This window comes from Blastomyces gilchristii (genome assembly GCF_000003855.2).
Source record: "Blastomyces gilchristii SLH14081 genomic scaffold supercont1.27, whole genome shotgun sequence".
Lineage (NCBI taxonomy): Eukaryota > Fungi > Ascomycota > Eurotiomycetes > Onygenales > Ajellomycetaceae > Blastomyces > Blastomyces gilchristii.
This window is the reverse complement of record NW_003101655.1, coordinates 251,293-274,708: the sequence shown is the minus strand read 5'-3', so window position 1 is coordinate 274,708 and position 23,416 is coordinate 251,293. Positions and strand designations below refer to the sequence as shown.

At 38.5% G+C, this 23,416-nt stretch overlaps 6 protein-coding genes across 7 annotated transcripts; 1 reads left to right on the top strand and 5 right to left on the bottom strand.

The window, feature by feature from the left end:
• Nucleotides 1-258: 258 nt before the first annotated feature.
• Nucleotides 259-884, bottom strand: BDBG_08690 (uncharacterized protein; the record flags this gene model as incomplete). The annotated part of the gene is made up of 4 exons (XM_002620845.1): nucleotides 259-290; nucleotides 403-489; nucleotides 613-727; nucleotides 804-884. 4 exons carry the CDS (start codon nucleotides 882-884, stop codon nucleotides 259-261), a joined length of 315 nt encoding a protein of 104 aa, XP_002620891.1.
• A 318-nt stretch (nucleotides 885-1,202) lies between these two features.
• On the bottom strand, nucleotides 1,203-4,533 carry BDBG_08689 (hydantoinase; the record flags this gene model as incomplete). Its single annotated transcript, XM_002620844.1, has 5 exons — nucleotides 1,203-1,410; nucleotides 1,476-1,552; nucleotides 1,618-2,008; nucleotides 2,109-2,283; nucleotides 2,367-4,533. 5 exons carry the CDS (start codon nucleotides 4,531-4,533, stop codon nucleotides 1,203-1,205), a joined length of 3,018 nt encoding a protein of 1,005 aa, XP_002620890.1.
• Nucleotides 4,534-5,143: 610 nt separating this feature from the next.
• Nucleotides 5,144-6,414, top strand: BDBG_08688 (CMGC/SRPK protein kinase; the record flags this gene model as incomplete). Its single annotated transcript, XM_002620843.1, has 3 exons — nucleotides 5,144-5,259; nucleotides 5,320-6,128; nucleotides 6,224-6,414. The coding sequence occupies 3 exons, from the start codon at nucleotides 5,144-5,146 to the stop codon at nucleotides 6,412-6,414; spliced, it is 1,116 nt and encodes a 371-aa protein (XP_002620889.1).
• A 349-nt stretch (nucleotides 6,415-6,763) lies between these two features.
• Nucleotides 6,764-7,421, bottom strand: BDBG_08687 (uncharacterized protein; the record flags this gene model as incomplete). Its single annotated transcript, XM_031723679.1, has 3 exons — nucleotides 7,272-7,421; nucleotides 7,082-7,098; nucleotides 6,764-7,026 (listed from the first exon to the last, which is right to left on the bottom strand). Exons 1-3 carry the CDS (start codon nucleotides 7,373-7,375, stop codon nucleotides 6,764-6,766), a joined length of 384 nt encoding a protein of 127 aa, XP_031580936.1. The 5' UTR covers nucleotides 7,376-7,421.
• A 425-nt stretch (nucleotides 7,422-7,846) lies between these two features.
• Nucleotides 7,847-9,163, bottom strand: BDBG_08686 (the record flags this gene model as incomplete). Of its 2 annotated transcripts, XM_031723678.1 has the most annotated exons (2): nucleotides 7,847-8,575; nucleotides 8,639-9,163. In XM_031723678.1, the coding sequence occupies 2 exons, from the start codon at nucleotides 8,952-8,954 to the stop codon at nucleotides 8,121-8,123; spliced, it is 771 nt and encodes a 256-aa protein (XP_031580935.1). The 2 variants fall into 2 exon arrangements, with proteins under 2 accessions (XP_031580935.1, XP_002620887.1); XM_002620841.1 differs by having other exon boundaries at nucleotides 8,121-8,954.
• A 305-nt stretch (nucleotides 9,164-9,468) lies between these two features.
• On the bottom strand, nucleotides 9,469-11,391 carry BDBG_08685 (uncharacterized protein). The gene is made up of 2 exons (XM_002620840.2): nucleotides 10,334-11,391; nucleotides 9,469-10,244 (listed from the first exon to the last, which is right to left on the bottom strand). The coding sequence occupies exons 1-2, from the start codon at nucleotides 10,905-10,907 to the stop codon at nucleotides 9,856-9,858; spliced, it is 963 nt and encodes a 320-aa protein (XP_002620886.1). The 5' UTR covers nucleotides 10,908-11,391; the 3' UTR covers nucleotides 9,469-9,855.
• Between the last annotated feature and the right edge of the window lie 12,025 nt (nucleotides 11,392-23,416).

The following is a 23,416-nucleotide window of genomic DNA, read 5'->3' as shown; positions in this document are numbered from 1 at the left end:
AGAGTAGAGTAGGCGACTAGTGAGGCTACGGGGGTCAACAGAAGCAAATGAGATTCCATCCCATATCAAGATCAATGTCTGTCAGATCACATCAGATCAGTTCAACTCTCGTACATATATCAATGACATTCATTCAACTCAACACTCTGGCCCCAAATAAGAGAACAACGCTCTCAATGTCCCATATCTCATATTGCCGTGCAAAATACCATCCCTCCTTACGCCACGCCAAATGACCCAGCCCAGTCGACCGCTTTGCTACTCAACAACGACGCGGACCTTCGTCTTATCTGCATCGCAAGTCACAAAGAAATGAGACACAACTTCTTGATAGCCTGAAAAGGCATAACACTCTTATATAGAATATAAGAATAGAAGAAGAAAAAAGAATCCACAACTCACAAAAAGCAACATGATCCCTGATATTCTGCGCCGCCTCGGACGGCTCCGGGTAGTACCATGCTACATCAGAGATGACAGTACCTGACTCTGTGTGACACATTGATTGTTATATTTTTGGTTGTATCAGCCTTCTATCTCTCTCTCTCTATCTCTCTTATTTCCGATATACATTCGTGTAAAATATATGGCATGCATGAGACATGTACACACCCTGCAGAGCAATACCATAGTACAACGCAGTCCCCTTCCAAGGGCAGAAAGTCGATGCGTCGGATTTTATCAGCGTAAATGTCCCCGTGGAATCTTTTAGGGAGGAGCGGGGGAACTATGCATATCAATTATTTTAGTATCAAACTGTAAGTTCCTTGAGAGTAATAGGGGTAGAAAGAATCTTTGCTTACATAGACGTTCCCCTCGACGTTCTCCCACTTATCCGTCTCGGCAAGGACGGTGTCTCCGATCGTTGCTGTGGCACGAGGCATAACTGAGTTTTCGTTTACGTGTATGAATAGCTGGTATATGAAAGAGAGACCGTGAAATAGACAGAATGAATGGAGATTGCTTCGTGAAATGCTGTGTTGGACGATTAGATAACTACATAACTTAGTTAGAGAGGGAATAATGACGTCAGAAATTGTTGGCAGTGCCCCGAAAATAGATACTAACTTCCACTTGAAGATATTTCGATTTACGGCGTTAGGTTATTCTATTCTATATTTAGCTAATCTTTGCCCCTTATCTAATCAAATCATTCAAAATAAGGGATTAGGGATTAACTTAAAATACAAAGGCCCCTGAACTCATGCACCCGTAGTGTAGGCTAAGTTGAACTCGTCACATCTAACATGCCTATACTCTTCAATTACACTTTTGGGCTTTACGTATTGAAGGTCAGGTTTGTATTTGATGTTTAGCCCAAAGGCAGGCGGACCTCCAATCTCGAGTCCTCGTTCGGTTGTCCAGAGCGGGTGCGGGGCGGCTACCATGAGAATGATCTTGAGGCCATACCTAAAGGTAATATAAAGGGTTAGAAGTTCCGTTCGGGGGAGATGGTGAAGTTTATTTCAACCTACCTATACTCTGGAGTTCCTACTGCTTCGCCTGTATCCATGTCAAGGAGCATGATCAAATCCGGAACGACGGCGAGGTACTTGTAATAGTTAGTTAATGAGATATGGGAATATATATAGCAATAAAACGTGGGAAAATACTCACCTCCTCAGATCCGTCGTAATAAATTCCCCTCGCGCTCAGGTTCTCATTGACAAACTCAACAACTACCCTCTCAGGCCCGTTCGACAACCCCGCCCCATCCACCCCCAGCTCATCGGCCGACAATTGCTGCAGAACCACTTTCCCAGTCGTATGAGCAGTGGCAGACAAGCTATGCTCAACGCTGATGATCTTGCCGCGGAATATCACCTTGGCACTCGGCGCGCCGCCAAACTCGCGGATTATCTCATCTGCCACCGAGAACAGATGGCCTCCCTGTTTCGCCAGGGAGACTGCGCGACCAAGTCGCCATGCTAGGGAGTGGGTGTTAAGGATACCGAAACGGCGCATGTCTGAACCGCTTATGGGGACTCCGGTGGCACCAGCGGCGGAACTAGGAAGAAGGGTACGGTTAGATTTAAGATCCCCAATGATGGAAGCGTTTGGGCAAAGATAGGAATAACATATAGATGGGTAATGGGGGAACCTCGTACCCCATTTCAACACATGTAGACCGTATTGCATAATCTGCTGCCTGAACATCTGGTTGAGTAGGCGGGATGATTATATTCCTGCCTGTGCCACTGGATAACGCCACGGGGAGTAGTTTGTTTATATCCGTTGAGTCAATGAAGCTTGTCATCTTCTCGAAATTAGGGTATGCCCTCCCTATATTTCCACGTTATCAGCAGGTGGAAAAAGCGAGAGCGCAGGTTAAAAAAAAAACAAAAAGTGTAAATGAAGCTCCCTACCCATCAGATCGCCATCGACACAAGGTAGATTGTAATACTTCGACGAGCCCCATATAAGCGGCTGTAGCCCATTGCTCCCTCCAATCTCCACAGCCAAAATGCTGTCATATTTCGTCCCCAGCTCCTTTTCCATTGTTTGCAAGGCATGCAGCACCAGGTCTCCACCAGGTCTCTCATCTGCAACAGCTGGGGATCCAACTGCACCAACGGGGACGAGAACCGCATCCGGATCAAGCGATGAAGCTTCGACTATAGCTATTGTTCTTCCTTCCTCCACTAGGTTGACGACTTCGAGATATGTCGAATATGGGGAGCCGCCGCCACCGCAACCGAGAATATAGCATCCGATGGATATGAATTGAACATCAATTTTAGACAGGAGCCATTTTCCAGAAGGGTCAATAGTAGGTCTATATTTGGAAATGTCAATCGCTGACTCTGCTATACCGTCTGACCCTATGTCGTTGTCGATGGCTTTTGTTTCCTCATATCCAGGCACACTTTCGGTAGTCGGGAGCTCTGACATGCTCTTCTTATAGGAGGAGTAGAATCGTACATGATTTGCTGGGCAGGCGACCTCGATCAGAACCTGCTTTGCATTTTCCATATAGGGGACACCCACGACCTCGTCCTTGGTAACCACAGCCCCGGATATGTCAGCACCCCGCGACTCAGCGTCGGCAAGAGCAGCAGCTTTCACCTCAGCCTTAACTAACTCCACAGAGGCACTGTCGGTCATCTTTTCAGCTCTGCCGCCTATCTGAGCGATAGCAGCACCAATTGCATTCGCCACCTCTGCGAACTCAGGGATGACTGTTTTACTAACCCCTGCTAAACGTTGCGGACATAACACGGCCCCTCCGCCAACTAGGATCACGGTGCATGGATCTGCTGAGGTTTTCACTCTGTCGATGAGGTTTTCTAGCATTGCCTTTATACAGGCTCTCGCCTTGTCAACTGTCGTTTCTGGGAGAACAGGTTTGGTCGTGCCAATAGCTGCACCAGACAGAACAGCAACGTCCGTGGCTGTTGGTATTGTGCCTCCAAAACAGAGCGCTTTGGTAGTGATCTCATGCCCGACACTGCCCGGTCCCACAAACACTTTTGCTCCGTCCGGGCTGGTGCGTACCAATGAGCCTCCCCCAAGCCCAATACTCTCAACTTGCAGAACTTCAAGATTGACTTTGATTCCGGCAACTTCTGTGTGTGAGCTGGCGAGCTTTGGGTAACCATTCCGTAGAAGGAAACCCACATCCGTTGTTGTGCCGCCCACATCAACCACCACAGCTCCGCTGCTGTCTTTCAAGGATTGCCCTGCCAAGTACGCAGCACCACGGATAGAATTTGTTGCTCCCGATGAGAAAATTCGAATCGGGAACTGAACCGCCTCTGTAAAAGAGAGTAGATGACCGGTGTTAGCTGTAAGGTATAACGGACACCTAAGTCCCAGTTGCGACATAGCTTGCATAAACCCGCGGATCGTTCTCCGTGCGAAGTTAATAATAGATGCATTAAGAATCGCCGTATTCTCCCGGGCCAACAACCCGCTCCCAGAAATCTCATGAGAGCAGACAATATTGACATCTTCGCCTAGGTTGGTTTGGAGGATTTCCCGAACTTGCGCTTCTTGTCTATATTTCGTATCCATTGGAGACCCGATACCGGCAACGACAACATTTCTCAGGTTCTTAGAGCGAATAATCTGAGCCTGTTCTGCAATTGACGCTGTGTCAATATCAGTAATGCGCGTCCCATCAATGTTACAGCCCCCAGGCACAATTGCCGCATGGCCGTTGATTATCCGTTTTAGTGCCGGAGGCCAGTCGATGAACGAAGGAGTCTGGTTGGAGAAATTGTAAGACGCAAGACGAATAATAGCAACTTTCTCCAGCCTTGATGCATCGTGTTCAAGAATTGCATTGAGGAAATGCGTTGTCCCAATCGTCACTGCGGCAATATTCTTCTCATTGTGCGGTGCCATACGGAGAAGGTCCTCTAGCACCCTCCTGACGCCCAGGGTGACGTTTGCCGCCGTGGGGGATTTGCTCCATGCAATTACTGCCTTCGATCCGGTATCTTTCGTGTCTAATAAGACGGCGTCAGTATTTGTTCCTCCAACATCTACCCCGATGACGAGCGAAGGACCAGCTGGAAATTCCGATGCCATTTTCACAAAATGTTAGTAATTAACCAGAAACGAGTGGGGACGACAAGAATGTTCGTGTTCAAATGGAAAGCATCATGGGGATAAAAACGAGAGTGTAAATTAGCCAACTAAAAAAAAATCAAACTGTAGAGGAGAGATGGTATAAGTTGTTGTTCACCAGAGTCGTGCAACTATTAGAACCCTTATCGCCCCGCTAGTTACGGTTGGCACTGAAATAAATAGTTAACTAGGCGATCTGATTAGATTAAATTATCTCACAGCCGCCCCTGCCGAGCCTATGGCGAACCAACTCTATTTGGGACAACGCGCGCTTAACTACCATGCTTATGCCGTAGTTTCCAAATCTCTAATCACAGAGTTAACGGTCTTAGCGCTAGACCACCACCCCAAGGTTTGCCAGCCAACATCATCAGCATCAAATCCAACGGCATCGCCTCTTCAAATCTGTATCATCCATGTCATATTTGATTTTACTGCATTTGTATCAATGCTTCCCCCGCTTTTACGTTTCCTACCCCGGTTCGGAGGATGGAAGCCTCTAAGCTTTGCCAATTCGAACTTCCCCGGATACCACTAGCTCAAAAAATTGAAGAAGAGACAATCCCAGATTATGTCGCTACGCGGTACTCCCGCTCGCATTGGGGAGGTCTTCAATGCGAGATACCAAGTCATTGGTAAACTTGGATACGGAGCAACTTCGACGGTGTGGCTTGCGCGGGACATGAAGTAAGACCTTCCAGTCTCCAATAACATTGTGTTAGATGCCTGAACTAAAACCATCTTCAGCCGCTGTAATTATGTTACCCTCAAGATATTCATTACATCTACATCTATAGGCCAGCAATTAGATGGCGAGCTCAATATGTACAAATGTCTGGAGCGAGGCTCAAAATCTCATCCTGGTCGCAAAGCTGTGGGGATGCTTCTCGACTCTTTTGATGTTAATGGGCCCACGGATGAACATAGATGCCTTGTACATCCTCCCCTATGGGAGAGTGTCTTGACCTTTCTTCGCCGCAACCCAATTCACAGACTACCAGTTCCAGTCATGGCTGCCGTACTAAAGTATCTCCTTTTAGCTCTAGACTCTTTGCATTCTAAATGCAAGATTATCCACTATGACATCAAATCCGACAACATCATGCTCGGCATTGCTGATGATTCGGTTTTCGCCCATTTTGAGGAAAGCGAGCTTCAAACACCCAGTCCGCGGAAAGAACTAGATGATGGTCGCATCATCTGCGAGTCCCGCCAACTCAGAATGCCAAAGAACTTTGCCCCCCCAGTGTTATGCGATTTTGGCTTAGCCATGCCTGGAGATATTGACGAGCATTTGGAAGATATCCAACCAAACTTCTATCGAGCACCAGAGGTGATCCTCCAGATTCCATGGTCATACAGCGTTGATATATGGAACGCAGGCTGTGTGGCATGGGATATGTTCGAAGGCGAGTTTCTTTTTACTGGACATGATCCGGAACTCCAGATCTACCGAAGTAGAGCACATCTTGCTGAGATGATCGCCCTTCTTGGGCCGACACCGCCTAGCCTCCTTGCTCAGGGTAGGCAGACAAGCAAATTCTTTTCAGAGAAAGGTAGGCAAACTGCTTTTCTGCCCTCCCCTTTTCATTCCTACTTACATCCCCTTTCACCCTTCTCAACTTTTCTCTGTTCTGTCTAACTTATTTAGGTGAATTTTGCGCCGGAATCCCTTTGCAACATCCAGTTTCACTCGAGGAGAGAGAAACCACCCTCAAGGAACAACCGGAGGACAGGGAGAAGTTTCTGTGTCTGATGCGGAAAATGGTGCAGTGGGAACCAGGCAAGCGAAGCTCTGCGGAGGAACTTGTTCAAGATGAATGGATCCATGCGCATTCATGAAAAGGAAAATGCCGACCTTGGTTCAGCTCTTGTACCTAATAAATCACAAATCCGAGCCTTGAGAACCCGTGACTTGGACATGTACACGAGAGAGTACATGCGTGATTGAAACTAGGCACTATCTATTTTACTCGTTTAGTCCTTGCTGTATCTTCGAAGGTATTTGGTGTGGACCAGCCACAAGGCTCCGTACTTTGTATTGGGCGAAGATACAGCCCCCCGATAACTGAGTATGGGGATGTTTTCTCTTTATTTGTTCCTTGAGGTCTACTGGTTTATTCAGTGAGGGTTCAAGAGGTGAGAAAACCCCAAGTGATGTGGAAATGCCAGCTCGTATCTGATTTTGAACTTAAGATCCAGTCACATAAGGCATCACAGCAAGAACAACGACAGGAGACCCCACAGGGGGCATCTCGCTATAGCCGCCAACAAACTTAGCCCCTGTAAACCAAGTTCTACTCCCGAGGTCCCTCTTCAGCAACCATGTCACGGGTTCTCCCTGTGTGGCCGACGTCGAATACTCGCGTTTATCGCCACCAAGTCTGATGGTGCCAGTACCGTTCTCATAGATGTGATGGGCTGGAGCCGGCCCATTGGTGCTTGATCCGAGCGCTGATAATCAGCTCTTTATCATTAGGGTGGTATTGAGATGGATGGACAGGGCTACTGCCGTCGTTGCGGTGCCTACATGTAAACAGATGTAAGTAGCACGTCCTAGTAGGCTAGGCAAAGGAAAGAGAGGAGGAGTGCTGACAAAATCTCGATAGATTCGATTTCGCCGACTTTCTAAGAGAGGTTTAGAGTACAGAATTTCAGTAGTGTTTCAGAATGTTGTGTACCTTCACAGCACCATTGACCGAATAAGATCTAGTGCCTGCTGGAACTCCGGCGTGAGAAGCTCCTTATCATAGCCCAACGATCTGACAAGGGTCCGAGCAGTCGAAGAGAAAGCACGGGCCATGGTTGTTCCTTGGTATAATAGAGAACTTGATAGTCGAGATAAGAAGCAGAAGGATTTTATGTGGAATCGAAGCTAACAATGCAGAGAGCCATCAGATCTTGTCCTGGAAGGATCACAAGCAGTTTATAACTGCGAGGTTTGCTTCCATCACTATCTCATAGATTCATTTTACTAGGAACATTGTCCTTGGCATGTCTCAGTTGCCGCCGACGGCTAATTACTCGCTCGATCACTCTGATCTATCTATGTTTAGAAATCAGAACGGTTGATTCTCAAGGTAGGTTTTGATTCGTGATAGTCACTAGTGTTGCCAGTAGCTAAATGGTAGGTGGCTACATTCTCGAGCGTCACATCTTGGGTTTCATACTCCATAGTATGGAGAGGAAAAAGGGCCCCAGTACGGGCGGCTACATCATAGTGCTGAGGGAGTGATGGCAGTTGGAACTCATTCATGATCCAACCAACTGGTGTCCAAAAGCTGTTTATGGAACAGTGCTCCCCTGTACTAGTACTTGGGCTTACTGTTTCCCTAGAAGGCGCGGCGTGACCCTCCCCCCTTTGTACTGTACATCCTAAGCCATTTACTGACAACCCATGTACAGTACATTACAGATACTTCTTTGGGAGAAAAAGGCTTCTTCTCTTCTCGATGAACCCTTTCTGTACTTTAGGCGTTATAATTTCAGTTGTAAGCATGGGGAATGTTCTACAAGCTTCATTATTGCTAAATTTGTCATATCCTTCGTCACTTCGCAGCAGATCTCGCATACCCTTCCTGCTTCTCATTTCTCTCCCGGATATATTTCAAGAGCCCCTCAGGTATCTGCGCATCATCTGTCAACCCGCTCGGCACCGGCGCGCCCAAGTGTTCATACAACGGGACCACCCCAGTCCACACAAGCTCCTGCCGATCTGGTCCATCCTTCGCTCGATCTCGCGACTGAATCATGGGAATCCCGCTCTGGTGTTTCATCGAGCCCCGCTGGACCTGGACGCGTATCACAAATACCAATGACAGCGCGAAGGAGGCGAGGGGGTTGAGGTCTTCCCAGCGCCCGGCTACGATGTGGTCCATCATACCGCGCATGACATCTTCTTTCGCACGGCGGTCTCCGAGATGCGAACATGCGCCATGCACCACGGCGGAACGGTAGTTGAACGTATGCCCGTTTGGAGCTGAGGAGAGGGAAAGCCCGTCCACTAGATTTTCACTCGTTAGCGATATATAAGCATTTTGGAGTCGGGATTGGGTAGATATCCAACCTTTCGTTGCCGTAATGCAAACTTTTATCCGATCATCTCCACTTTCATCTGGTATTTCTCCCCGCTCGATCCTAGCCTTCCTCTTCACCTCATTCGCGCGCACGAGCTCCATAAGCCTTGAGCTCGGGTGGCCATGTAGGTAGACTGCCTCCCCTTCCTCCTCGCACCGAAACAGCGCGATCATGGGTAGACATTGCGGCAGGCCATGGTCGACGTACGAGACATGCGCCATAAAAGTGTCCGAGAAAACGGAGCCGATGGACTCGGCATCATACCTGCCTCGTTCTTTGTGTCGGCGTAGTTCAGCGGGCTGCATGGCGGTTGGTTGATGATGCGATAGTCCACCCGTGCGTTAACAAATTGTTTAATCATAACCTGGAAGCGAACTGCATCGCTATTTAACATCCGCTTTTGACACCCCAGGCTCTCTCTCGTATTGAGATGTTTGGAACTTGGATCGATGGTGCAGCGATTAGCTCGGAGTTAAATAGGGGGTAGGATATGTACATGTAACGTTACTGAATATCTCATCACTTAAGAAAGTGCGTTTATAGTGATACACAGGTTTAATATACAGCACTCACATTCACTATTCTTATACACAAAAAGTAAAAAGTAGAAGGAGGTTCTACAGAGTACAGACACTGCAACTGAATATCTCATAGTTCAAATCGATGTTGTCATGTATTGAGTGTTTTATTAGGCTGTGAAATTATGCCATTGATACTCTGCTGACATGCATCTTTTATGTCTAACCATGCTCAACTAGTTAACTTGTAAGTTAACTCAAATCTCTAGTTTCATTCATGACTAGACAAATTCATCTCCAATGTGATTATAAATGTGGCACCTCAACATTTGTAAGCATTGGCAACTTTCTTCTCCATGAGTGAATATTAAGTATTAAGACTATTATCTTTGCCAGAGTAGCTCATCTTTATTGCACCCTAACTAGCTATGGACGGACAAAAACACACAGTATTACATTACACCTCAAAATCAACAAACATTACAGTGGCTTGCCCGAAGAAACATCAATGCAGCAGCACCTATGCGGCACGAGAACAACAGGTGATTTATTCAAAGTGTTGAAACATTGACAAGGTTTGCAGTGCTGAAGGAAAACAGGAAAGATGCCCGGAGCAGGATCAGCCATGAAATAAAAAATGTCAGCATTTGATTACCCGGAGCCTCCGTAGAACAAGAAGAATGGCGTACTACGGGCCATAAAATGGTATAAGGGCATGAGGCCGATACGGCTTAAAATTTTCAATTTTGAACAACTTGCAGTCTTTGGACTGTGGCCGCTCTTCCATAACGCGATAATGACGGTTTCCCATAGGGCATGGGGGAGCTTCTTCCAGGCCTTCCCGAAATTCAATGAAAATTCTGGACACGGCGTTCAATGTGACACCCTTGTACGGTGGCTGGGGAGGACATAGAAGTTGATATTTCTCCAAAAGCCTTGTGAAGTAACCGACGACAAATTCCTGGGCCGTACAAGTGCGGTTTTGGCATTTAGAACTACCGACGTAGGCCTTATAATCCTTATGGATAGAATTTAGCCACGACTGGAGATAAAAGTCACGTTCACATCTAATCTCATCTGCTTCGATATTAGCTATGGAAATAAATTTCGCCTACTATAACAGAGGCTCGGGAGGGATACGGTGGCAACAAAACCTCCATACTGACCGAGAACAGACCGAAAGCCTTCAGGGGCATCTTCCAAATCAATCCCGGTACTAGTCCACATGAGGTGCGAAGCTACCATTGTGAAATAAAAGTGCTCATCAAACACGAACATAATGTAAAGCCAGTCCAAGGCACTCCCCTCGTCGGCCATGGCGTAAGTTATGTAGAAAGAATTATTGATCCAAAGCTCCAGAAAAGGGCCCAAAGAATCCTGCATTTCATAGCAGTCAACCAAGCGTGCAATATCTAGCAGGTGCATGCGTGGTAGTCGTTCCGGGATGCACCTCATCTGAAGATGAATGATTCTAAGCAGTATCTCTATGGCATCTGTGGTAAAAGCGATGCCTATTTCGAGGGTAGTAGCTGGTCGCTGAGATTCATTGCATATGAGCAGATTTTGGAAGACCTTAGAGGCCAAGCAGAGAACATTTGATGACACTTTGAAGAGGCATGTATCAGGACAGTTTGAAACGAGAATCAGATCGCCCCTGGGGTCGATAGTACGCTGATGTGCGCCGTCTGGTAATTCAGGGAGCCAACGCGCTTCTGTCTCCTCACTCTTGGGAGATGCCATGGCGAAATCCTTCAATAGCGAAAGTTGACTGGGAAGAGAAGTCCATCCACCATAGAGGCTGTGATTCTATGGGATGGGAGAATTCAGAAGGAAGATAACACAAGTACAGTACATAAACAGAAAGAAATACAACTTCATTCAAATATGCAAAGTAGAATGTAGCAAAATACCACAGACATAAAGAATGAATAACACATTCTTCAATACTACAGAGAAAATCTTCACTTAACTGCATTGTCTGATGGAATTGAAAACTGGAATAGAGCAGAAAATTTCTATTTACAGGTGAACTTATTAAGGAAAATTATTTATATGAATTATTTTTAATGGTAAAAAATTACTGAAACTATAAATGAAGAAAATGAAGAATAATAAATATCTATAGAGAAAGAATATAATTGTATTTATTCTTCTATATACAATAGAAAGTTACAATAACAGTGACTAAGCAGAAAAAGTGTTTACAGAGACAGAAGAATCATCACAGAAATTTCTACTACAATATAACTATATCTCAGATTTATTAAATTTAAAAAATGAAATTAAAGTATTTAATAATAATACAGAAGTATAATAAAAGCTTTTAAATTAATTGAGATAAAATTTTATAATAAAGCTGTTCTGAAAAATGTTGTTATGAAAAAAAAAAAAAAAAAAAAAAAAAAAAAAAACAGTTAAAGTTTATTAATGTGACATGCAATGCATGAAAAGATGGATTCATGATTGGAATCAACTTCTTCTGATATTAGATGTGTGGGTCACATGATTGATCATGTGATGATGCTCTACAGTGTAAGCCTCAATGAATGGCCTTACTGTGTAGTTACACTAATAACAATAGCTAACTTAGCGGCAGCTAAAGATACATCCATGGATACCTAAGGGTGGTGCGGGTCTCGTGGGATAGGGCTGGAGCCCAGGACCTCGCCACCTTGCTAAAGTAATTCAACAACTAGATTGGAAAATCTTCAAGCGCCACAAACCATCAATCGTCACTCCTCTTATCTCAGAGAATTATGTAACAACCGTCCTTCCTGCAACGAGGATGGCGTTCGCCCTGTGTCTGAACCCTCACCGTGGTAAGTTGTCCCCTTGCACTGCCGCACAAATTTGGTATGATTATTGGTGGCAGTGGGACAACGATCCACGCATCCTGCCGTGATAAACATGATCGATCCATGAAGCCGCGAGCTTGGATACGAACTTTCACCAGCGAATCGGACCTTACCCACAAGCAATTAGATGATTTGTTTGCCGGTCGATTCCCTACTAACTGTGCAGATGAAGTCATCCATCTTACCGACCTCCCTCAGCGTGACTTTTCATAAGATTGTTGACACATTTGATACCTCGAAAAATGAGTTATGTTCTTTCCATCCTCTTTCTTTGTTAGGGGCCATATTCGCTGATCATACCAGGGACGACCGGCGGCGCCATCGGGCCACCTTTTCTTTGACAGAAAATTTTCGAAAACATCTGTCCACCGCGCGGCATCATCCCTTCATGAGAGTGCTGTTCACCATGTTCTAAAAGCCACTTGGCGTGTGATTGAATCCAGGGTACCAGACCATGTCAAGCTGTTTGAGATTCAGACCAATGCACCTGACAGCCAGCCAGCGGAGTTTACCACAAAAGTGCTAGATATCATGATCTCATATGCTCCAACTGCTAAAAGTCACAAGCCCTTTCTCTGTAGCTGAAGTAGGGTTTTCTGAGAGCTAGAACAATTTGGCAAAAACAATGAGATTCTGGCTTGACAGATATGAAGGAATTAATATCGCGTTCCTAGTCAAGTTCCAAGAATCCCCAGAGTATAGGGGGAAGAAGTGTGTCGGAATGAGTGTCACGGATGAATATGTTGGAGACATATGAATCTTATGTGTATCAAGATCTGCTTGTTATATTATCCATGCACTATCTAATATATCTATTTCATACAAAAGATAGAGCTATTTATAGTAAAATATATGTGTGAGCCAAGAGAGCTAGCATAAGTGAGTATTAGACAAGCATTGTAGTAAGCTGATGATGATGAGAAATATTGTAGTAATATGATGTTAATGATGTTCAGTAGTGTATAATCTCTTTTTTCTGACACACTCTCTTCAGCAAATGTAACATGTAAATGAAAGTGTAAATAAAAGTGTAAATGAAAGTGTAAATGAAGCTGCAATAAAAAGAGTGTAGATGAATCTATAGAGATTATATCAAGATAGATTATTTATTCTGCTTACATCTTAATAATATCTGATATATTAACTAGACCTAGCATCTTGACAAATTCTGTATGTTTCTGGCATGACAGAGTCTTAGTAAGGTCATCCACTGGCATCTGAGCTGTAGACACTCAATCAACTGTAATATTACTGAATTGAACATATTCTCAGAGTCAGCTTTCATATATATTAATATGACAGAGCTTCATAGTTATAGAGAAGTCTTTCTTCATAAGAATGTTAACAGTTTGACAGTTATCACATTAAATACAGATCTTATGACCAGATTTAAATTGAATATATTAAAAGAATCTATCTCATTAGATAGAGTTCTTATCAGCTTATGAGATAGTAACAAGCTCAGCTTCTGTGATAAATATAGTTATAATTATCTATCTATTTGATTTTCAATCAACAGTCTCACTGAATAGTTTGAAGATATATTCTTGTATAGAGTGATAATCTGAATTATCTGTAAAAGAGACATTACTGATGACTTTGATAATATCAGGTTTGAGATTAAGTTGTAGAGATCTGTCAATGTTATCATTATATTAAATAGTGAGATTCTTCATATTATGTAAATAAAATATTATTCTATTTATCTCTGATATGTGATGTTCTGATAAATTTATTATAAATATAGCTAGTTTACTCACTGCATATATAATATCAGAGTGAGTTATCACTGCTAAGTAGATATAGAAGCTGATACATTGTTAATAATAATGAATTTTTACTAATATAACTGACTTATTAAAAGGCTCTAACAGAGTATCAGTTAGTGAGGTATATGTCTTACAGACATGTGTGAGATGATATATATCAACTATCTTATTAATATAAACATTCTGACATAGTCAGAGCTTCAAGTTAAGATGATTGTGTATTATTTACATGTTGAGAAATCATTTCAAATGGCCCGGTGGCGTAGTAGTTAACTACACTACCATGAAGCCTCAATTAGCGGCCTTCCCCCCGGGGAATGAATGTCAAGAGAGGGCAGGTTCAAACTCTGTAAGAGTCATCTTAATCACAGCTTCCACTGTTAAGTTATAAAACAGTATCAGAGACTCTTGAATGCACTATAGTAAATTATCATCAAGCTTAAGATATTCATTCTGAGGGTTCTCAGGCACTAATTCTCACTGATCTTAGAATTAACAGCTTCTCAGATGCTTCAAGTTAGATCAGTACTAGAGTGATTGAGATCTAGAATGTCTGCAGAATAGTAAATCATTGTTAAGCTTAACTGATCAGATCTTATCTCTCTCACTCTAGACATTCACTTCTGAGAAATGAGATTTAAAAACTATCTGATTAGAACACTCTGAGCCTAGCAAGAACCTAGGTGAGACAAGACCTAGATGCTCTTAATAGGTGATTAGTGTAAGCAAGACTGTGACAGTCAATTAATAGACTGAAATACTGAGATTGACAGTTGAAAGATTAGAGACTTAACTAGAATTGAGTAGCTCTGATGTTATTCTTAGTGAGAATCTTACTTATAAGTAAGCTAGTTACAGAAGCTAGCTGAGTGACAGCTCTTTAGAGAGAATGATAATCTCTGAAGCAGGCCTGAGAGAACAGAGATGATAGTCAGTTATATAGAGTGTTAAAATATGTATATAGCTTAAGATGTAAACTGCAGAGGTCTTGTTCTGTAGCTATTTATTTAATGTATCTATCTTTAAGACTATGTTCTCTTTTCCTTTGTCATGATATTTTCAAATGATTTCAAAGTATTAATAGATGTTAAAATACTATAATTTATAAACAGTTTTTGTATTCTGAGCTGGAATTTTCTGATTTTACATATCTGAAATTGATAAGTATATAATAGTTGACTCTATAGATATAGGAAAAACTCTGAGAACTAAAGATTCTCAGATAGATATCATAGTCTCTAACTGTATACATCTATAATTAAAGAATAATAATAATAATAATAATAATAATAATAATAAATTATTTCAAATCTCTCATCTATCAGATCTTGTAGATGTTTTTAAGATCTTTGATTAGTTAATCTCTTTCTTTTAAATCTTCTCATTATAATAGAATGATGATATCATTCATATAAAAGAAGATGATCAATTAATCATTAGAAAAGAGACATTAATTCTCTGATATAGAGATGAAGTCTAGTGTTCTTAATATTAAAGATAGTTCATTTAATCAGAGAAGAAATAATTTGTATAATTTATATAGTACTTGTAGAAGTTTTAGTATATAATTTATACACTTCAAATTTTACACTCTCTTCAACTTTCATCATTTATCAGATAGTTTCATATATACTAGCTTATTAATATTACTATTAATAAAGATATTGATTTCATCTAGCTATTCTGCATCTAGATTAAATACTGCTGTTAAAGCTAACAAGATTCAGAGATCTCTGACAGCTAGTATATGAGCTTTTATAATGAGATCTGTGATTGATTGAAGATCTTCATATACATAGATGTGAGCTTTGTATTTCAAAAGAAAACCTTCATCATTAAATTTGTAGATAAATACTTATTATAGAAAGATAACTGAGATATCTCTCTGTAATCTGCTAGTAATTTCATATATGTTCTACAGAGATATACTATTTCATTCCTGCTTAGCAGTATTCTCAAATTCTTTATAATATGAGTGTTTTTTGATATCTGCTCAGTGATTCAGTGAATCTGACAGTTGAGATCTATAAATTCTTGAAGTCAGTATAAATACTGTTAATGTAGCTGTATTATTGATAACTGTGAAAACAGTATTTGAAAATAAATATTGAGACTTATAGAAGTCTGAGTGTGATTGAGAGAATGTCTCATTGATCATTTGAAATGAATTGTTTTTGATATTTGAAACTGTTACAAGATGAGCAGCTCTGTGTTTTCAGATTCTGCAGTTATTAATGATATTTACTTTATCAAAGTCAGCACTGATATCATGAGCTCTAGATGCAATGTTCTGTGTTTGATTATCTATCTCAGCTGAATGAGTATTAATATCAATATTGAAACCTGTTGACTCTGGTGTTGAATCTGGTGTAGAAAGATGCTTATTATTTTCCTCCTCTATTTTTTCAGAGCTTTGAGCATTTTCTTTAAGATAAAAAACATCAATATCTGCATCTATAATCTCTTTCAATTGATTGATAGAAGTCATTGATGATTCTTGAACTTTTATATATAGAAGCTCTATCTTCTTAGATACTTAATCTCTTAGTTGTCTTTTGATGTAGAGGTCTTCTGAGTTGAATTTTCTATTCTCATCAAACATCACATCTCTTGCTCTTATCACTCATTCTAAGTGTGAAATTCAAATTTGATAGATGTTTGTAGAATCATATTCAACTAGATATTCAATATATGCTTAGAAATCTAGCTTCTAAGAGTGGTTTCTATTGAGAACTTTATTTAGTATCTTTGCATAGATGCAACATCTGTAGATTCAAAGATAAGCACAGAAGTGAGGTTTGATTTGTAGAAATTCTTTCAATACTTATAGAGATGACTTTCAATCTAGAATTCTAGTAGAGATTCAATTTACTAGGTAGATAACAGTAAGTGCAATCTCAGGGAAAAGTGATTGTAACAGAAGAGATTCTATTCATAGAGTTCTTGTCTTTGTTATTAATATTGCTCCTGCTCACTCTGCTGTATCATTTTGCTCATGAATATACTCTGAAGAATACTTCATCTCTAGGCCTTCATCATTCACTCAATTTATGAATTTATCTGCTTTCTTGACTGCAGTATCATTGTCAATACAAATGATCTTTATAGTACAGTTGAATTGATATTTAATTCAATTAATAGCTTATCTAAGAGCTTTTCAGATTTCAGATTTTCAGATAGCTGTTATAGCTACATGAAAACATAGATAATTACACATGAAATGTATGAGATAACACTCATTATTATAGCACTGTGTAGGGCCATGTATGATATCTGTGTGTAGGTGTTCAAATGATATTTGAGATCTAACATGAGAATGTCTAGATATTTGATTTTTTGTATTAGATAGATGACAGAGTTTACAAAGCTCAGTGATAAGCTCATCTGCAGCATCTTCTAGATTGATGATTTGAACACCAGTTGCATCATTTGCAAGCTTTTGAATGATGATTTTCAATGAATATTCTAATCTCTTATACCATGTAGACTGAGTAGCTATAGAGATCTTAAATTTTTGAGAAGGTTTTATGCATATTGACAGGTTGAAAGAATGATTTATTGAAGTTGAAGAATTTGAAGATATTGTCTTTTCAGATATAGTGATATTAGAAGTATGTGATGTAGTAGCTGCAGTGACTTCAGTAGTGAATTTTTCTGAGATAGTTGAGAAAACAGCTATTTCACTATATTCTGTAACTAGCAACTTCTCAAATACTTCAACATGTGCAAAGATTGTATTATCTGTTTGTTTTCACAAGCTGAAGTCTTTTTCATCATAATAGATACCTTCTATATGAAAACATAGTTTTCATGCAATGATATTTGTATGAAAATTCAGTATATAAGCTGTGTTAGTGAGATTGATATTGAACTGCTTTTCTGCTTCATTTATCATGATAGTTCTAACAGTTCTATAATCTTTAACTTTAGTGCTGGAATTGTCTGTATAGACTTCCGCATTCTTATTCACAGGTGTAAAGAATAGAAAACATGTTTGATTATTGCATATATGCTGTTCTGTATCAGTATCAAAGATTCAGAAGTTTCAGAGATAGAAGTGAGAATTTGAAGAGTTCATTGATATTTTTCAGATCTGTTAATCAATAGATTGATGATCTGATTGCTTCAGAATCATTTCTTCTAGAACTGCTTCATTGACATCTATTATATTCATATTCATGAATGAATCTCTAGATATTGCATGATTAATGTATCTCTTCAATTCTTGATTTTTAAGAGCTTGATCAATCTGAGTTCTCTTCTTCTCATTTTTCTTTCATTCAGATAGCTTTCTTGATGAATTGAGATAGTAGCACTGAGTGTATCAGTGACAGGCTCTGCAGATGCAGTTTCTGAATATCACTGATAATGATTACTGAGATCTTTCATTAAGAGTAGTGAAGTTCATAGATTTATCTTCTTTGAGAATACTCATTTCTCTATACCATTTCCTGAAGTTCTTAACTAACTCTATTAAAGATATGACATCTTTATTACATTGAACATTCTTAGTTTATGCTTGTATATAACCTGTATTAATAGCTAGATTCATATTTAAGAAGTCTTTTTTCAAGTTGAACTGTTCAGCTATATCTGTCTCTTTGATATCATCTTTAATAAGTGATCAGTTATTTAATCACTTCTCTATATCTCTGTTTTTCAGTGCTTTGCAGAGATCATGATATTGAGTTCTCATATTATCTTGATAGTCTGTGATTGTGAGAGAGAGATAATCTCTTAATAAATAAATAATGTTCTTTACATCATCATTCTCACTGCATACATGTCATAGCTCTGTGACATTCACTGTTCTTCATATAACATCTTATATCTTTGTCATACCTTCATTCAATTTCTCATATTTTATATATTTGATTTTCCACACAGTGATCTTGATGTCATATGCTATCTTGACCTCCGCGGTAGCTTCTTCTGAACACTCGGGCTTCAGAGGTTCTTCTAGTTCAGAGAAGATATCAGATTTGTCAAGATTGATGAAGTCTGATATCTTCTTGTTCTTTGCATATTCTAGCATATGCTTGTATCAAAGTTTTCAATCTTCAGAAACACTAAGGTGAACTGTCACTAGACTGACTGTGTGATCATGTCTGAGACCAGAATCAGATTTTTTAATAGTCTCATTACCAATTCAACTGATCTCATTACACAGTTTTAACATTAGATAGTAGTTTCATACTGTTTCAGTAAGACTTACTGTCTACTCTTATCACATTTTTCAAATGAGATCATGATTTTCACTTCTCAATTTAAATTATTTTTATTGCTTTAAATGACTTTAAATCTCATTTAAGTGTTATCAAAAAGTGTTACTTTTTAAAAAATTAAAAATAGTCTAAAAAAAACCTTAAAATGTCTAAAAATAGTAACTTTATGCTAAGAATGAGACTAAATGAGATTAAATGAGACTAATTTCTCTGTAAGAGGCCTACGCCGAATAGATCGGTATAATATTATAGGTCTTATATAACAAAGATAAAAACATTAGAGAAGGAAAGAAAGAGAAAGTGCAAGAATCAGTGATCAAGGTGGATATTTATATGCATATGTGATGGCATATGTGGTGGAGCTTCGGGGCGGGAGAATATACGCGCGTTCATAGCAGCCGAGGATCAGTGATCAAGAATGACTGAGAATCAGAGTGTATGTGTTTGAGAATGAAGTGATTGAGATCTGTGAAGTGTAACAGAATAGTCTATATAATTGATCAGACACACTCTGTCACATTAGCTCTCTCTTTCAGAAGCAGTTCTCATCAGTCAAGAGTCACTGTTTCAGATAACATGAAACTCAGAGTTCAGATCAGTTAATCATAGTCAACTCATTTCACAAGATATTACTGACTGCAGTCACAGAATCTCTTATTAAGAATATTCTCAATCTCTCACTCAAGCTCATTATCTTTTTCTATGATGCCTGGTGACTGTCAGTCAGAAGTCAGTTAAGAAGAGAATGAATCAGTGATAGTGCAGTGAAGCAAGCTTATATGAAATACATCATGAATTTCTGATAATGTGTCAAGATAGTAGTTATAGCTATCTAAGACTTCTATCACTTTATACTTAATATGACAGTAATCTAGTGTACAAGATGAATATGTAATTTGTATATTCTTAAGATTCAATTATACTAGATCTTCTATCTTATATTATTCAGTGAAGTCTTGATGAATATTGATTTAATTCTCTTAATCTTGTTTTACAGTTGTCATGAAGATCTCTGCTCAATCACAGATATCTCAGAGTTTTATTACTATATTATCAGTGATCTGAATCAGACTGTTGAGATTCAGTATGAACTGTGTGATCTCTAGAAGATTCAACACTTTCATGTAATATCTGTGTATAAGAAAGAACAGACTTATATCTATTAAAACAGCATCTTGACTATTAATAGCAATCTCTGCATGTAGAAGAAGATCATATCAATTATCTTATAAGTGATTACAGAACTTTTAGAGATAATTCTTCACAGTCTGAATTGTCTGTTCTGATATATTATCAGTCTCAGAGTGATAGACAGTTGATAGACAGTATATAATCTTGAGAACTTGACAGATTCTTATTCAGATAGTGCTTATAAATTAACAGCTCTGATCTGATACTATAGATCTCAGTAATTCATGCATCTAATAGAACAGACTCTGTAGAAAAGCTTTAATAACTTATTCAGTATTCATCTTATTATAAGATTTCAATATTACATCTTTACTCAGTTAATTTACAATAATCAGAATGTTTCTACAATTCTTACTCTTAGATAGATTGACAGTGAAGTTAATTACTACATCTTATCAGATTCTATCAGAAATATTAAGTGATTTCAATAGATCTTTTCTACAGTTCTTTCATAAGATAACAGAAGAACAGTGATTACAGTTTCAGATAAAGTATCTGATACTGTTTGATATCTCAGATTAGTAGAACTCTTGAGAGATTATTCTATACAGTTGTTCACAGTCTGAATAACTGATTATACATGAATTATACATCTCTTGTATTATCTGAGTGTGTAAGAATTCAGAGTGAGAGACTCAGTGTTATTTATAGAATCATAGAGTGTTATTATCATCAATTGAACATTCTGAGATATCAGTTCTTATATATAGTTCTGAGAGAAATCAGAGTGCTTCTTGATATACTGCTTCAGTGAGAATCTGAAGAAGTTCATCTGTCTGAGCTACTGTATATCACAGTTCATTCAGTGTAGAGGAAATGAAGATATCAATGACAGTTCTAACTAAGAAAGTATGTATAGTGTCATGAACTGTTTTATCTTAATCAACTAGTATCTTCAGGTTCAAGAGCCAGTGCTCTCAGTTCATTCAGTGAGTATCTATTATATCAGATAACATATCTTACTCTTATCATGAGAGAGCATCTATTATCAAGTTCTAGCTATCAGAACAGTAGTATATTGTAAAATAAAAGCAGCTTAAGAACTCAGATCATTATATCTGTTATTCAGTGAGTTTACAGATAGTTATAAAGTATTTGAGATTCTTATAATCTGTGATTATCTTAAATTCAGAGATACTTCAGAGTTCAGAGTCTTATTCTTCTAAACAGTGTATAATTATGAGAAGTTTCTTATTATAGATCTCATAATTGCATTCAGCAGAACTCAGTTTCTTAGATATGAAGATATATAATTATAGAATCTCTTTATCATTATATTACAATATCACTTCTTCTATTATGTAGTCAGAGAAATCAGCTTCAATAACTGTCTCATGATCAGAATCAAATGTTATTAGTAGAGAAGTATTAATGAATATCTTCTTTATCTGTATAAATGCAGCTTTAGTATTCACTGATTATTGAAATACTGAGTCTTTCTTAATGAGATCTGTAAGTGATCTCATAATATCTGAGAAGTTTCATATAAATCACTGATAGAAGTTAGTAAATCTGATAAAGCTTCATATATCTTTCACAGTATGCAGAGCTTCTCATTCAAGAATGACAGAGACTTTCTCAGAATTCATTTAAATCTTCTTGTTAGCTTCTATAATAAAACTCAGATACTTGATACTCTTGACTTTAAAATCACACTTATCAATATCTATCAGTAGTTCTGCTTCTCATAGCTATTGTAATATCTTTCACATATACTCTTGATATTCTTTTCTGAATTCATCAGTGAAGATGAGAATATCATCTAAATAAGCAGATACAAACTTATCAAGGAAATCTCAGAGTACTTAGTTGATATACTTCTGAAATATACTGAGAGTGTTAGCTAGTTCAAAGAGTGTGACTATTCATTCAAAGAGATTATAACATGTTCAGAATACTGTAAGTCATTCATCTTCTTCAGTGATACAAATCTTATAAAACACAGTAATAATATCTAGTTTTATAAATTATTGAGCTTATCTGATTCATGCTAGAATTTCATTGATAAGAGATAAAAAGTATCAATCTTTCTTTATCAATCTATTCAGATCTCAGTAGTTCACACAGAATCAGAGTTCTTCACCTGGTTTCTTTGTAAAGAGAATAGAGACTGCAGTGAAAGAGTTGCTAATATATATGAATTCTTTATTCAATAAATCATTGAGTGTCTTTTAAAGAAGAAGAAGTTCATCTCAGAACATGTTATAAAGAGAGTCTTATAATAGTTCAGAATTCTTATCATTCTTTTTCTCTAACTTGATACTGTGATTCACTCTGAGATCTCATAAGAGAGATATATTTATAATATTATCTTATCAGAAGACATCTAGATATTCATAATATTATTAAGAAAGTTTCATACAAGAATCTGTTATTATAATATAGAATAATTTTTCTAGAGTCTTTTTAATATCAGTCAGACTGATGAAATAGATTGATATATAATTCTGCTATCAGTAATTCTTTCAGTAACTTCTTTTTCTAAGTATTTCATAGATATTGACAGAGATCTGTATTAAATCAATAGTCTTGTGAATATCATCTTTATGAATTCTATTATTATTAGAGAATATCAAGCTTCTGTTTCAAGCATTTAACAAGATATCTTATTCAGATAGTCAGGTAAGTTCTAGTATAAGATTATAATCAAGATTATCAACTTCATATACATAGACATCTTTATATTGATGTTCTCTCACATCTATGATCAGCTTCATCATGTAATGAGTACAAATGTCTTTTGAATCATCAAATCCTGCAAGAAGTCAAGGTTTTGATAAAGAGATACACTGAAGATTATGATATCTTATAACTGAAAATTTTATCATTGTATAGTGATATAAACTGCTGTCTATTATGACTTTCATATTATACATATTATCAACTACAGTAGATACAAGAATTATATTCATTATTATCTTCTCTTTAAATTATTGTTATCTGACCTCTTCAAGCTTCTATTTATAAATTTAAACAGAAGTTAATCTTTTCTCTGTTTCACTGAGATATTCTCATAGTTATCTTCTGAATCTTTCTCTAATATAATATGATTGATGCAGACAGACACTGATTCATTCTTTAAATAAGAAGACACTGATCTTTCTCTTGAGTATGAAGATATATAGATTGATCAGCAGTTGAAAGTAATGTATTCTGATCAGTTACAGTTAATACAAACTTTATATTGATATTGATCAGTGACTTCTTCA

Coding starts and splice junctions, on each gene's coding strand:
- BDBG_08685 (XM_002620840.2), bottom strand. CDS start 10,907: ATGGCATCTCCCAAGAGTGAGGAGACAGAAGCGCGTTGGCTCCCTGAA. Junction 10,245..10,333: donor AGGCTTTCGGTCTGTTCTCG/GTCAGTATGGAG, acceptor ATATCGAAGCAG/ATGAGATTAGATGTGAACGT.